The sequence below is a fragment of the Mustela lutreola genome, chromosome 4, assembly GCF_030435805.1.
Source record: "Mustela lutreola isolate mMusLut2 chromosome 4, mMusLut2.pri, whole genome shotgun sequence".
Classification (NCBI taxonomy): Eukaryota; Metazoa; Chordata; class Mammalia; order Carnivora; family Mustelidae; genus Mustela; species Mustela lutreola.
In genome coordinates, this window is record NC_081293.1 from 156,077,226 (window position 1) to 156,093,464 (window position 16,239).

The 16,239-nt window shown below is 39.5% G+C and overlaps 1 protein-coding gene across 2 annotated transcripts in view; it reads left to right on the forward strand.

The window, feature by feature from the left end:
- Window positions 1–16,239, forward strand: part of PLEKHA8 (pleckstrin homology domain containing A8) — a 58,498-nt gene that overhangs the window by 9,827 nt on the left and 32,432 nt on the right. For both annotated transcript variants that reach the window (XM_059171469.1, XM_059171468.1), the window contains exons 2-7: window positions 7,847–7,963; window positions 8,930–9,085; window positions 10,434–10,558; window positions 13,289–13,447; window positions 14,426–14,466; window positions 15,961–16,118. In XM_059171469.1, coding sequence (XP_059027452.1) covers window positions 7,847–7,963; window positions 8,930–9,085; window positions 10,434–10,558; window positions 13,289–13,447; window positions 14,426–14,466; window positions 15,961–16,118 — 756 coding nt within the window. The remainder of the gene's footprint in view (window positions 1–7,846; window positions 7,964–8,929; window positions 9,086–10,433; window positions 10,559–13,288; window positions 13,448–14,425; window positions 14,467–15,960; window positions 16,119–16,239) is intronic.

The window sequence follows — 16,239 nt, forward strand, 5'->3', positions numbered from 1 at the left end:
AGCTCCCAGAGGGAAGCCAAGTTTGGGGGGAGGGTTCTGATGAGGTGGAATATGTCTGAGCACCCACCATTGGACATGGAAAACACCAAAACTGTAGAGGTCAGGGGTTAGTAGCTGCTTTCCTTCAATGTAAAAATGATAATAGGTTTTCTCACCTTTAACATATCTATAGAACATCCCTAATATACTGTATTGTAACCATCATATAATATGTATGGGTTATGAATACAGCAACCATAATTTATGGTGAATAAATTAAGTCTTGACTCACCATTTCAGAAAGATTGTTACTCCTATAAAGACATTTCGTCTCCCTTTATTTTCTTGACATTAGCTAATTCTCTTGAAGTAGATTCTGTAAAAGAATTGACTTTCCTATTACTTTGACTTAAGATAGAGGTTTATGGGTTTTGAAAGCTGAAAGAGATTGTTAGACTCATTCTGTAATTCTGTAGAAAAGGAAATTAAAGCTGAAAGATGCATTCAGTCTTTTTGCTTCTTTTCTGTTCCTGTTTGATTATGGTCACTAGTGTTTACCTCTTATGGTTGATGAAAAAGCACCTTTCATTAATTTTTTTTCTTTATACTTAGCTTAATTTCCTTTTTTTTCTTTTTTAAAAATTTTATGTATTTGAGAGTAGTGAACAAGAGAGAGAGCAGAGGCAGAGGAAGAGGATGTCGACTCCCCACTGAGCAGGGAGCCAGATATGGGGCTGGGTCCCAGGACCCTGGGATCATGACCTGAGTCGAAAACAGGTGCTTAACTGACTGAGCCACCCAGGCGCCCCTTAGCTTAATTTTCGTTAAGAGATTTAAATAGCCCCTTCTTTTGTTTTCCTGCTTTTCTATAAGCAGCATTTCATTATGTATTTTGAGAAGTTTGCAACGTTATTTTTTTTTATTTAATTTTTTCCTGTTAGGCGATAATACTGTAAACTTTTGGTTTCCCATAACACCTAATTGGTAGAAGTTCTGAAGAAACTATGGTGGGTTTATAGGCAGAGTGTAGTACCTTAGCATGAGGTTGACATTTCACTTAGTGGGTTTCCTACTAGTCCTGTTTAAGAGTGTTATTATTGGGCTAAGATGGAGTAAGCTCACTGTAGCCTCTTTCCCACTGAGTACAACTTAAAACAAAGCAACATACTCGCGCAACTATCTGAGAACTCTGAAAAGTAAATAATAGCAAGCAGACCGGGTAGGGAAGCAAAACCACCACCATGGTAAAGGTGAATACTCTTGAAACAAATGGAAAGGTATAGGTTCTTAGCAGAGAATTATAAAATACTGAAAAGGACTAAATGGACATTTTAGAACTAAAAAGTATAATATAATTTTTAAAAATCAATCAGTAGATGGGCTCAGTAGAATATAGATGGCACAGAAAAGAAACAGTGAGCCTGAGGATAAGTCAAGAAATTATCCAGTCTTAAGCACAGAAAAAAAAAAAATTGGTATAACTGAAAGGAAAAGTAAATCCACAATTATCTTTGGAAACTTCAACATTCTTCTCTTAGTAATCCATAGAACAAGTAGACAGTAAATCATCCAAAGATACAGAAGATCTGAACGCTCTCCACCAATTTGACCTAACTGACGTTTGTAGAGTAATCCTTCAAACAGCAGCTGAATACTGTACTTTTTTCCCTTTGTAAAAAGATTTATTTATATATTTGATAGAGAAAGTGAGCATGAGCAGGGGGAGGGGCAGAGGGAGAAGCAGCCAACCCTCTGAGCCGGGAGCCAAACCTGGGGCTGGATCCCAGGACCTTGGGACCATGACACCAGCTGAAGGCAGACACTCCACCCACTGTGCCACCCAGGCACCCCTGCTGCATTTTTGTTGTTGTTGTTCAAATGCATGTGGGACATTCACTAAGATCAGTCATGTTCTGGGCTACAGTAGAAACTGTGCCCGATTGAAAAGAATGCCCTTTCTTTAACAGAAATAAACTAAAAATCAGTGACAGAAAGATGTGGGAAATCCCCAAATGTTAGGAAATTAAACAGTATACTTCTGAGTAACCTGTAGGTCAAAGAGGAAGTCTCCCAAGAAAATTGTGAAATAGTTTCAACTTAAAATGAGGACACAACAGTGGTTGGCCAGGGATAAAATGTGGGAAGAGGGCTTGACCTCAGAGGAGCAGCATAAGGGAATTTTAAGGGGAGGATAATGGAATTTAACTGTATCTTTATTTTTTTTAATTTTTAATTTCTTTTTAAGATTTTATTTATTTACTTGAAAGAGAGAGAGAGAGATAGTGAGAGAGAGCATGAGATGGGAGAAGGTCAAAGGGAGAAGCTGGCTCCCTGTGAAGCTGGGAGCCCAATGCAGGACTGGATTCTGGGACTCCGGGATCATAACCTGAGCCAAAGACAGTTGCTTAACCAACTGAGCCACCCAGGCACCCTTTCTGTATCTTTATTTTGGTGGTTGTTCAAAAATTATGCATTTATTGAAACTCAGAACTGTTAACCAAAGAAGAAATTTCACTACATGTAAATTTTAAAATATTTTTAAGAATTTAAGTGTCAGGGTGCCTGGCTGGCTCAGTCAGAGCATGTGACTCTTGATCTTAAGGTTGTGCGTTCAAGCCCTGTGCTGGGGATGGAGATTACTTAAAAATAAAACCTTGGTTGGGGGAAAAAGGAAGTAAAGTGCCTTTTTAATGGAGTACCCTTTTTTTTTTTTTTTTCCTTTAGTGAAATGTTTGGATGAGTTACTTGTCACAAGGGTACTGAGTAAAAAAAAGAAAGCTACAGTATTTTTTAGACATGAGTATGACTCACAAATAATCACTTTTTGGTTCGGATCTTTAAAGGAATAAGAACATCTCTAGAAATTCGGATTTAAAAATGTAGTTGTGAAATAAAAAAGGAAGAAAATATAGTATAAATTAACATGAGCTCTGCTATTTTAGATCAAAATATATGTACATTTTTATCAAGAAAATTATGCTCGTTGAAAATATATATATTGTTGAACAATTAGTTGAGCTGAAAAAAGTGAATTTTGCAAACAGTTTCTGTCAATTAAGTATAGACAGACATTGCACTATGTGAGAAAAGAACAAGCTGGTAACAGTTTGGGAATAATGATATTCAGATTTTCAATTTCTTTGAATAATGTTTTAAATTTTTTAGAGTATAAGTTTTATACTTCTTTTGTTGAGTTTATTCCTAGGTATCTTTTTCTCTTTGATGTTATTATAAAAGGAACTGTCTACTTTCATTTTCAGTTCATTGCAACTGTATACAAATACAATTGATAACCTGTATAGTGGTCTTCTATCTTGCAACTTTGCTAAACTTATTTTAATAGTCTTTTTTATTGGACTCCTTAGGTTTATGCTTTGTTTTGTTTTGAAATATACAAGAGTGTCTGCAAATAAAGGTGGATTTGCTTCTTCCTTTCCAGTCTGAATTGCTTTTATTTCATTTTGAACCCTAATTGCCCTGGCTAGAACCTCCAATAATGTCGAATAGAAGTGGCGAGAGGAAGCATCCATATGTTGTCTCTGGAAAAGCATCCAGTCTTTTGTCATTAAGTATGACTGGCTCTAGTTTGGGGTTTTGGGGTTTGGGGTTTTGCCTTTTTGGGGTTTTTTGCCAGGGGGGGGTGGCTTTATCAGGATGAAGTTCTCTTCTGTTCCTAGTTGCTTCAGTTTTTGTTATGAAAGGGTGTTAGATTTTGTCAAGTGCTTTTGCTTTTTCTACATTTAGTGAAGTTGATTCATGTGATATTTAATAATCTTTTATTTAGGGAAAAAACCAACTCAGACTTGAAGGGGAAAAAAAGATATTTATTGGCTCACTTAAAAAAAAAATCTCACTTAACTGAAAAGTTCAGTGGATATCTTATCTATGGTTATAACATGGCCTTATTGTGAATGTCAGTCCAGATTTGCATCCTTTTCCTGCTTCCCTCAAATCCTCCTACACCGATTCCCTTCATATGTGAATCATGTTTAGATCTCTGGTGATGGCAGAATGACTGGTGGCTGCTCCAGGCAAACATCTTCAAGACCAAAGGAAAAAGAGTCTCCATTTCTTTCTGCCTTTGTCCAGACCCAGCAATAGTCCCAAGTTTATCTTGGGTTCACTTGTCTGTTGCAGAGTGTATCATTGAGGACAGGGGATGTGAAGTGCCATTTAAGCCTGAATCACATGTCCCCTCTGGAGCTGGTCAGCCCCACCCAACTACGTGGATAGAGTATGGAGAAGGAGATTTTCAGTAACAGAAATGTGCCGGTTGCCAAAAATAAATATCCACTATGCCTTCTGTAGTGAAATAATCCAGGATAATGTGAAGTGTGTGAAATTGGCATTTAAGTACTTTTATTCCCCTACCCCATCCTTGGCAGGGGTAGCTTATATAAGCTAAAACTTTTCTCTGCTCATTGAAGTTTCTTGTCTAATCCTTCCAAGTGAGGAGTTTGGCTGATACCACATTCCATCTCCAATAGAGAATGGCTTAAAAAAGCAGTGGGGGTTGGACAGGAAGATTAATCTAATGGTAATCTAAGAGAGCAGGGACCTGTTACACCCACAGTTTTCATCTGCTTTTTTGTTACCTTGAATATTTTATCATTTCCAAGTATGTTAGTGAGGGTTTTCTAGAAAAACAGATCCAATAGGTACAGAATTGCATAGGTATTACATGCATACATGTATATGTATGTGTGCATATATCATACATGAAGGGTTTGATCCGAGGAGCTCTGGCAGTCATGTATGAGAAGTCCCATGATCTGCTCTAGGCAGGCTGGAGAATTAGGAAAGCTGGTGATGCAAGTTCAGTGTGAGTTCAAGGGCCTGAGAATTGGAGTGGTGGATGGTATAAATCCTGATCTGGGTCTATAATCCAGAGAACCAGGAGCATCGGTGTCCTAAGGCAGGAGAAGATGGATGTCTCAGCACAAAGAGAGAACAAATTCTCCATTTTTCTGCCTTTTGTTCTACTCAGGCCCTCGGTGGCTTGGATGGTGCCCGCCTGCAATGGTGAGGGCAGTCTTTACACAGTCTACTGATGCAGATGCTAATCTCTGCCACTGATACCCTCACAGACAGAACCAGAAACAGCATTTTATCAGCTGCCTGGGCACCCCTCAGCCCACCAAGTTGACACATAAAATTAACTATGACATCAGTCAAGGTAACCGCAAATTAATTTAAAACAGGAAATGGATTGATGGCCTCTTCATTCTTGCCTCTTTTCTCATATAGTTATTAGTGAGCTGTATCTGCGTGTCCCAGTCCCACTCCAGACTCTCCATTTCCCTGCCTGTAAATTTCATATAATGAGAATGAGACCTCTGTGGTCTTTTAATGTACTTTCTGAAAAATCCAGTAACTTTATGCTTTAAAGAAAAGTTATTCCTGGTCATGGTTTTTATAGTTACAAACTATAGGATAAAATAATGATATGTAGAACTTCCCCTGGTATAATTATAACTTCTAGGTAAATGTAGAACCTATTACAGGGAAGGTGGTGTTTCAGTTGCTATTACAGTTTACCAGCTACTTTCAAGACTTAACTGCAGCTGTGCTTCTCATGTGTGTATGGGGGGGGGGGGCTGTTTAACTTTTTTCAGATTACTGGAAGATAAACCTAGTTTAGGGCCACATTTTTTCAATTTGTAGATATTTTTTCACATTTTAACAACTGAAGTTGGGAAGCATCTTAGAATCAGCACCATGTCATTACTTAATGGGCAGGTATTTTTTTCTTGCATTACATAAAATAATGGCATGTCTTAAAATTGATGGTGTATGATTAATTTTCTGTGTCAGTTTTCCTGCACCCTGGGGTGCCTAGACATTTGGCCAGACATCTTTCTGAGTGTGTTTATGAGGGTATTTCTGGATGGGATTGGCATTTGAATTGGTAGATTGCCTTTCCTGATATGAGTGAGTCTCATCCAATCAGTCAGAGACCTATACAGAATACAAAGGCTAAGAAAGAGGAAACTCGGGGCACCTGGGTGGCTCAGTGGGTTAAAGCCTCTGCCTTCGGCTCAGGTCACGATCCCAGAGTCCTGGGATCGAGCCCCGAGTCGGGCTCTCTGCTCAGCAGGGAGCCTGCTTCTCTCTCTCTGCCTGCCTCTCTGCCTACTTGTGATCTCTGTCTGTCAAATAAATAAATAAAATCTTTAAAAAAAAAAAAGAAAGAGGAAACTCCTCCTGCCTGACTACGCTGGGACTTTGGTCTTTCCCTGCCTTCTGACCGGGACTGAAGGACAGCTCTTCTTGGGTCTTAAGCTTCTTGATTTGTGTGAATCAGGCATCAGATATCTATACCTAAGCAGCCCTTAGGGTTGTGCTCAAAGCTCCTACAGGCCTCCTCTCTGTCTGCCTCAGCCGCAGAAGAGTCTCATCAGAAAAATGTATCCCTAAAGGGCTATAGCATTTCTGAGAAAGAAAAATATATATCTGACTGAGGACTGTGACAAGGCTTATGCAGAAATAGTCAGAGATGACATTTTAGAAAAGAAGATTGAGCTCAGGCAGTAGCCCAGAAGCAAGAATACAGAAAATAAGTTTGGTGTGTCTAGAATATAGATTGGCTAACAGCACTAGATAAGATGTATATTTCAACCGAATATGGTTTGTCCCCTGAAATTCTCCAAAGTAAATTGAATTGTTTTAAGATTATTTCATTTCAGTGGATCAATATTAAGTATTAAGTCAAAGTTATCTTCTCCTAGGGCTCAGATGCCCCTACACACAGGCTTATTAGCACTCTGTAACTCTGTGACATTGAAAGGGCTGTAGCCGGGGCATAGTGCAAGAGCCCTGGACTCAGTGGGGAGCCCACACAGACCAGCTTCAGCCATTCGCTGCTGACAGATTCCAAAGACAGACTGAGTGGTGGTGAAACAAGAAAATAATGTATTTCAGTGAGACCAACACTAACAAGTCAGCAGACTGACGTCTCTAGGACAGTCTCCAGAGTGCTGAAAGTACTCTTGAGTTATTCTTTTGTTTTTTTAATTTTATTTATTTTTTAAATTTATTTATTTTTATTAACATATAATATATTATTTGCTTCATGGGCACAGGTCTGTGATTCATCAGTCTTACACAATTCACTCCTGGGTTTAGATAAGGAAAATGTGGGACAAATGTCAGTGGGTATGTACGCTGGGCAGTAAAGGTCAGGTCGATCACTGTCTTAGGGTTAATTGTGCACGGTCTTGCTGAAGTCAGGACAGTGGTTTTAATGCTTGAGGGGGTAGTTTCAGTTCCTATCAGGGAATGCTTTGCCTCTGTTAAGACATAAGTGGTGAGAAGAACTTATCAGGAAGCGGAGACTAGGGTCAAAATGGAGGTGGTTGAAGTCCTCTTTCAGAGCAGTGCGATGTTTTGCCTCATTTCGAAGTTTTCTTTTTTCTTTTTTTTTGGGGGGGGGGGTTAATTTTTCTTAACCAGAGGAGAAGAGAGCAAGAGTGTGATAACAATGTTCAGGAAACAATAATCTTTTATCTTAAAAAAATTAAAAACTGGTGATTATTAGTACCATATTAAAGGTAAAGGAAATAAAAATCACCAATAATCCTGTTAACTAGAGAATCATCACTATGTTCCTGATCCTTGCAGACTTCTACTATTATATTAAGTGACTAAAAATATATGCCCCTGTGGGTGTTTGTTTTTAATTAAAAAATGGGATCATGCATACAGGTAATTTACTAAGCTACTTCTTTCCCTTAGACTTTCCTCTGGAATTTAAGCTCCTTGGAGGAGCTGGGACCCAGCCTCCCTTTGTCAGGTCCCATTGTTGTGTCCTGGGAGGCAGCTCCCAGGTAGGCAGTAACTGAGACCAGGCTCTTGCTTCTATTTGCAGGTTGGCAGCCTCGGTGGTTCCTTCTCTGTGGGGGGATATTATCCTACTATGATTCTCCTGAAGATGCCTGGAAAGGTTGCAAAGGAAGCATCCAAATGGCGGTCTGTGAAATTCAAGGTGAGAAACCAAGACATTTGCAGGTATTCTTTTTCTTTCTCCCATAAAATAAAAAAGCACTGGCCTCTGCGTGTCTCTCTCTCTGACGTTCTTATGGTACAAAGATACATAGTGCTATGTCCCAAAGAAAGACTTGCAAATAAGACCTAAAACTGCAGCCAGTTTTTACAAGGAGGTTGTTGAAGAAGTAGTCAAAATAAATGAGAGCAATGTACTTTACCACATATCTCGTGCTCATTTTTTAATCACTTGCTCACCTAAAACCAGCAACTATGTGCATAGTTTAGTTAGTTTTTTTACTGCAGCATCAAATGCTTCTGTGTTTAGATCAGGACGCATGCGCACACACCCTCTCACCACCGCTACATACTTAAAACAAGCAAACAGATACAGACCTGCAAATAGCCTTTACTTCTTGGTTTGCAGACGTCTTGAGCCATGCTAAGAAGATGTGGCTCTGAAACAGATTAGAAGAGAAACAAATGAGAAGGGTATTTTGCAGCCAGATGGGAGGTGAGAGTGTGGTTTGCTTATTTCTTCTCCCAAAGGTCTCACACTTTTGTTCCAACTTGTGAAGGACAGTAGAAAAGGAAAAATAATTGTGTTCTTGATTGCTTTCCAGTAAATCCAAGAAGATACAGAGGCGCACCCTTACTTGCTGGCATGCAAACCTTTTTGGCCTCAGAGTGCTATTACTTTATACACAAAAGCCAAAGAGAGATTCTGTCTCTATTCTGATAAGGAGAGTTGAGTGCTTCTTTTTTAGTCTTAGTGATATGTTGGAGCCAGCCAGGGCTTTTCGTCTTCAGCAGCAGAGGCATCAAAGAAGAGATAAATAAACTAGGGGAGGTGGTAAGTGCTAACTAGAATTGACTTGTACCAGTTGAGCTCAAGAATTTGGGTGGGGTGGAGGCTACCCAGATAGGGCTCTTCTAGGTTTCTGACCTCCCTCTGCCTTGCTCCCAGTTCATTCCGTAGATAATACACGCATGGACCTGATAATCCCTGGGGAGCAGTATTTCTACCTGAAGGCCAGAAGTGTGGCTGAGAGACAGCGGTGGCTAGTAGCCTTGGGGTCAGCCAAGGCTTGCTTGACTGACAGTAGGACCCAGAAGGAAAAAGGTAAGTATCGATTGTGCTCTGGTCTGGAAACCTTGGGAATCTCCTCTGGCATCTCTGGGTTCTCATATTTGTTATCTTGCTTCTGACCATGTAGCCAGCTTTTTGTATCTTGCAAATGCCATGTACCTCTGGAATTTAAACCACAGCTTGTATCTGACTCTTCTCTCTTAGCATATCATACTAGAGAGAGCACAGGCTTTGGAGCCAGACACAACTGGATTCAAATCATGGCTTTGTAAGTTTCTGGCTTTTTGTTCTTGGCGTAGGTTACTTAATCTCTCTAATCCTCAGCTTCCTTATATTTTAAAAAGAGGTAATAACCAGGGTTAGAAGGGCTGCCATGAGGTTTAGTAATGATATGAACCTGTTTAGTACCCAGTCTGGCACAAAGTTGATCTTTGGTAAACAAGCCTCGGAGCAGGGCACTTTCTTCCCTGAGGTGGGATGGATACTTAATTGTTAGGTTGCTACTGCTTAACGCTCATTAACTCAACATCATTAGGTCTCCGGAGAACCCTGGCACAACTTTCTGTGGGGACAAGTTGAGGGGGGGGGGGGTAAGTGCCAGGGCTTACTGCCTGAGCCCTAGCGTCACCTTCCCAGCCCCTGTCCCCGAAGAGATTGGCAGGGGACAGGGGCCTCTTTCTCATGACAGGTGTGGTAGGTGTGCTTAACTCTTCAAGTAGACACAGGAAAATGGCCTCTTCCTTGGTTGTTTTCTAATGCTAAATTGGAAGCATATTCTAGACACTGTCAGCTTTGACTCAGATCAGGTTGTAACGTGTAGCTTTTTCATGGGGAGAAAAACAGAAGTGATAATGACTCTCTGAGCCCTCAGCGCCAGAGTAGCTGGAGCGCTGTGCTAATGAGAGAGCAGCAGGTGCGCTGGCAGCGCAAGTTGATGGGTGGCGTGCTGGACCAGTTCTGTGAATCAGCAAGCCATCTTATTAGTGATAATTGCACGTTACAGAGCAGTTTCCCAGTTTTGGGTACTGTTAACAGGTAGATAGCTATGACCCCATTTTACAGATAGTGAAAACTGTGCAGCAGATGAACCCTTGACTCTGCTACCAGTTCTGACACGAGGGTTTGAAAAGTATGCTATATCCTTCTTCCTATACTAGTGATCATTCAGTGTGTTAGCCCAAGAAATAATATAGATTACAAAAGACCAGACATCTCCTTTTTCTGTTTTTCTTGCCCCCATTATCTTCATATTTATTTTACCTGTAACCCATACCATAAACATCTGACTTTACATAAGGTTATAACTTCTACTCTATGGTATGCTCACTAGTCAATTACTCATTCATCCTGATAATTATATTATCATCATTTTATTATTTAGAGTTTGCTGAAAACACTGAAAACTTGAAAACCAAAATGTCGGAACTGAGACTGTACTGTGACCTCCTTGTTCAGCAAGTGGATAAAACAAAAGAAGCGACCACAACTGGTGTATCCAATTCTGAGGTAAAATACTACTCGTCTTAGTGACAGGAAAAGTAGCATCAGATGTTGCTTACAGGTATTGATTACTCTCACACAGCCCTTGACTATTTTAGAACTTACTATTTTTCAGAGGAAAAAAGTAATAAAATTCAACAAAGAGAAGAAATGTGTGCATTTCAGCATATGGAAGCATATACTTTTCCTTCATGGAATGAAGTCAGGATTAATTAGTTGGTAACATTTGGAACCTTTAACATTGGTGCCACTAGCCTAGCTGATGTACTAAAATATGTTTTTCCCCACTTTGCATCACTTTATTAATACAGCTTTACCTGTCTAGCACAGCTACTTCTATAGGTGTGGCTACTAACATACCAACATACCAACATCATGTCTGTCAGTAATGTGTACCTGTCATCTTTGATGAGACTGTAACAAGATTTTATTTTATTTATTTATTTATTTTGAAAATAAGTTCTATACCCAACATGGAGCTTGAACTCACCACCCAGAGATCAAGAATTGCATGCTGGGGCGCCTGGGTGGCTCAGTGGGTTAAGCCTCTGCCTTCAGCTCAGGTTATGATCCCAGGGTCCTGAGATCGAGCCCCACATTGGGCTCTCTGCTCAGCAGGGAGCCTGCTTCCTCCTCTCTCTCTGCCTGCCTCTCTGCCTACTTGTGATCTCTGTCTGTCAAATAAATAAATAAAATATTAAAAAAAAAAAAAAAAGAATTGCATGCTCTGTGGACTAAGCCAGCCAGGCACTCCTGTAAAAGGGTTTTCTTGGTGACCATAGTAACTGTACTTTAGTATAGACTAGAGCTTTCAAAGATGGAGACACAGCTTTTTTTTCTGCCCATTGTCAGTAAGGATTACAATTTTTAATGTTTATTTATAAATTGTCATTTACTCATCCTAATGTATTCAAAGATCTATCTGGTGTTAGGCTGTGTGTTGAATGGTTCGTACTACCCACGGAGGTCTCTCTCTACTCTCAGAGTAGTTATAATCTGAACAACAATGCTTACAAAATGAAGAATTGATAGATTCTAGTTAATGGTTTTAGTAGAAGAGTATTATGTTGCTGATGGTTATATGCTTTCAGATTTTCTTGTAAGGATGATTTAACTCACTTTCATTCACTTCCATTTGGGCTTTCTTAGTCATTCTAACAACTGCCTGTTGTGTACAAGACAGTGTGGTGGGAGGCAGGAGGAGAGGGATACCAAAAAAACCTTTCAGTCCTGCTCTTGGGATGCTTACAGTTCAGAGCAGTTTTGCCCCTTAGGACAAATTTGCAGCATTTGGAGACATATTTTGGTCAACATGACTGAAGGAGTGCTATTGGCATCTAGTGTAGGGAGGCTAGGATGTTGCTTCACATCCTGCAGTAGGCAGGAGAGCTCCCCCACCAGCTTCCTCCACTCCAAAAATTAGCCCCCCATGTCAGTCATATCACAGTAGAGCCCTGGCCTAATGGGGAAGGGAAAATGGGAACACAGCAAATTTTTAAAATTAACATATTATGTATTATTTGCTTCAGGGGTACAGGTCTGTGAATCATCAGTCTCACACAATTCACAGCACTCACCATAGCACATACCCTCCCCAGTGTCCATAACCCAACCACCCCAACACCCCAGCAACCCTCAGTTTGTTTCCTGAGATTAAGAATCTCTTATGGTTCATCTTCCTCTCTGGTTTCATCTTGTCTCATTTTTTCCCTCCTTTCCCCTATGATCCTCTGTCTCGTTTCTCAAATTCCTCATATCAGTGAGAGCATAGGATAATTGTCTCTCTCTGATCGACTTACTTCACTTAGCATAAAGACCCTCTAGTTCCATCCATGTCATTGCAGATGGCAATATTTCATTTTTTGATGGCTGTATAGTATTCCGTTGTATGTATATATGTATGTTGTATCTATATTTATCTATCTATCTAGATAGATAGATACACACATGCATACATACATTCATATTATGTCTTCTTTATCCATTCATCTGTTGATGGACATCTAGGTTCTTTCCATAGTTTGGCTATTGTGGACATTGTTGCTACAAACATTCAGGTGCACGTGCCCCTTCAGGTCAGTACAATTGTATCTTTAGAGTAAATACTCAATAGTGCAATTGCTGGGTCATAGGGTAGTTCTATTTTCAACTTTTTGAGGAACCTCCATACTGTTTGCTGATGTGAGGCTTAGCATGAACAACTCCATCTTGGGCCCAGTCTTGTTTCATTTATACCATTAAGATGTGTTTACTGTACTCTGTAGTCAGGGTGTGACCTCAGTTTCCTGAACAACTTATTAATATCAATATTTAGAGGAAAAACACCCTGAACAAGTAAAATAATGGGAGAAAAGGTGATTAGATATTCAAAAAGGTGATTAGATATTCCAGTTGCTAAAAGCTCTTTAAGTCATCTGTACCAAAAGCCAAAAACCCATTCTGAAAGTAAATGATGAATGACTTATGGTTTCTAATTCTTCTATTCTAGAACCTAATTTTTACTCAGGCAATGGGAGACATTTTTCCATTGATTCCACTGATCTTTGGTCCATGTGATTCCCTATTTCATGTTAGTAGATAAAGTGGACTCAGTATTTTCCTTTTGTAAATGATGTACATATTTGTCCAGCAAAATAGCTGGGTACATTATTACTACACGGTGGATAAAAACCTCTACGGACATCAGGCTCTTTCTTTTTTGGTAAGGTAAAGGAGTCTTTCTCTCTTGTTCCATAGGAAGGAATCGATGTGGGAACTCTGCTGAAATCCACCTGCAATACTTTTCTGAAGACTTTGGAAGAATGCATGCAGATAGCAAACGCGGCCTTCACCTCTGAGCTCCTCTATCGCACTCCCCCAGGTTCACCACAGCTGGCCGTGCTCAAGTCCAACAAGGTAAAGCCAGCTCAGCTTGGCAGCACAGGACATAATGAAAAGCTTAGAAGTTAAAAAGTGATGTAATGAACCATGTTAATCATCACCCTTTGGTGATTGAGAAAGACATTTTTTAGTGACCTTCCCTTGAGGTCCACTTAAAAATTTCTGCCCTCAGTCCTCCGTATCCATTAATTTGTAGCAGTTTTATCACCTAAACCTGTCTTCGATGTAGCTAGTCTCTTTTCATCCTCCTTGTCCTGTGAATCTTGCCAAGATTTGTGGTGACCTTCTAACTAGCTACTTTTAGCCTAACCCTGCAGCCAGTGGTATTTCTGTTCATGAAGTGTAAACTGGACCACTTTACCTAAACCTCTCAGTGCCTCCTTCATTGCCAAAGGTTAATGTCAAAAATTCCAGAGCCCCAGCCTCTTACTCTGTCATTACCTGGCTTAACATACTAACTGCATACGGCTCCCCTGACATCTTCACACCATTTCCCAGTGCCAAGCATGCTGTTCTCATTTATCTTCCCCTCGTTAGCCCTTCCCCATCCTTCAGTATTTAATTTCCCCTCCCTAGGAACACCTCTATGCATACCCCTATTTTAGGGTTATTCTTATTGAAATTACCTTAAGGGTAGGAACCTCCATACTGTTTATACTTTTAGTGTTTGAGACAATGCATCATCATCTTTAAAGAATATAACTAAAATTATGAGAAAGCCAACCAGCAGGGGTTTGGCTATAGCAATTAGATCCTTCAGAAGAGCCATCTTCCTTTTCCTTAGAAATGTGGGTACACTTATTGGAAAAAATACGAAGTACTGATTGAGATTAATGACTCCCTTCTTTTGGGAGAAATTGTTCCTGTTGAGTCGGGCAGTTATATTATGGTCATATTTACCACTTTGATATATGATGAAACTTTAAATATGCTCTGTTGAAGTTTAACACGAAGCTTTCTTTTTTTTTTTTTTTTTTTTCGCTTCTTTTAAAGATGAAACATCCTATTATACCGATTCATAACTCATTGGAAAGGTACAGTAACTCTTTTGGTTTCTCTTCTTTCTAAAAACAAATAATTTTTTATTGTTTGTTTAAAAAAAATATTTTGATCATCATTTGAGATAATACCAGAAGGAAACAGTATCTGATTTCCCTCTTGAGGGTGATCTTGAAGCAGTGCAGACCTTTCACTCAGCATAGACTACCTGGGAAGATGTTTGCATCCGCCCCCACCACCCCGGTAAGGTTGGGCCTGCCCAGCACCTTAGTAACTTTTAATCGCTCTAGTGTGCTGCGGGTTGGGAGGAGCCGGACATCGACTTCAATGTGCTTTTATCCAGAAAAGACAGTACTATTTTGTTTTATTTAAAAATAAAAATGTTAGGTTGCCTTACAGTTTAAAAAAGAACAACAACTTAATATCGAAATCTAAACTAGTTCTTCCTCTAATTGCCCCTTCAGTTTTAGAAAAAAATACACATTTACATAGTTGTGTTCCTATTATTCGGGGTCTATATTCAGTTAGTATTTTATATAACCATTCCTATATTTTGACATACTCCATATATTTGTCCTTTCAAATTACTATTTAACGTTTCAACTCTCTTTGTATGTTATTGTTTGCTTTAGTATAAGGATTGTTCTAGTTTGGTTAACATTTTTACTTTGTTCTACTAGAAAAATTTCTACTAGAAGAATTTCTACTAGAAAAAATTGTAGACGTTTTTCTCATGATAGTTCCTTAGTAAACACCTACATTTTAAATTGGTAAGTTGAAATATGGAATTTCTTTAGGGAAAAAATGCTTTTCCTGGAGTCACCATAGAGCTTGGATCCTTTCCCTTTGTTTTTATTAGGCGAAAATATTTTTGTTCTAATTTGGTTGGATCTAATCACTTAGAAGATGTGATTATTCCTTCAACAGAATTAGCTGTTCCACTTGCATGTTAAAAGAGCCTTTTCTGTTAACCCTGAAGAGCAACAGATCCTCAGGAGGTATCCTGTGTCCTCCTGGGCTTTTTCTGTCAGACATACTTGGTGGGGCGTATTCTCCCCTAACCAAAGCATGTAGCTTCTAGACATTTAACTGGTAGGCAAACACGTAGGAGTGGCTAGTGAGTATGAAAGCTAAAGAGAGAGAAAAACTTCCCAGGGAGAAGCTGAGGAAAGTGAGAAAAATGTTAAATGTATCCATATAGAAAGCTGATTGAAAACTAAAGAGCTGTCAATGACTTTTTCCTGTTGCTGGTGGGGAGCAGGAAGTCAGAGTCACCTGAGGGTCCATGAGAAGCCAGGAATGGCTCTTTGATTGCAGAATCTCAGTTGGGAGATGGGCCAGATACACATCTGGGAGGCAGAAGCCTGAGAGGTTTGACTGATGCAACAATACTGGTTTTTAATCACTCTTAGAAGGAGTTGATGCTTGTGAACCCCTCCAGCCTTTCTCCGAGTAAGCTCTACATAGGCAGTCTATGGAAGATGAAATAATTGGACTTTTTGGTTTTTCTCCTTATAAAAAATTTTCAGGCAAATGGAGTTGAACAGTTGTGAAAATGGATCTTTACATATGGAAATAAATGCTGATGAAGAAATCCTAATGAAAAATAAAAGCTCCTTATATTTAAAACCTGCAGAGATAGATTGCAGCATATCAAGTGAAGAAAATACAGATGATAATATAACAGGTAAAAACAGAAGTGAGGTCTGAAGCAAGCGATTAAACTCAAACCATTGATCTTGGGAGTTTGATTGTTTATCCATGATGTGACACTTGACAGGGATTGGCCTCAAGAGAATATACTAGTA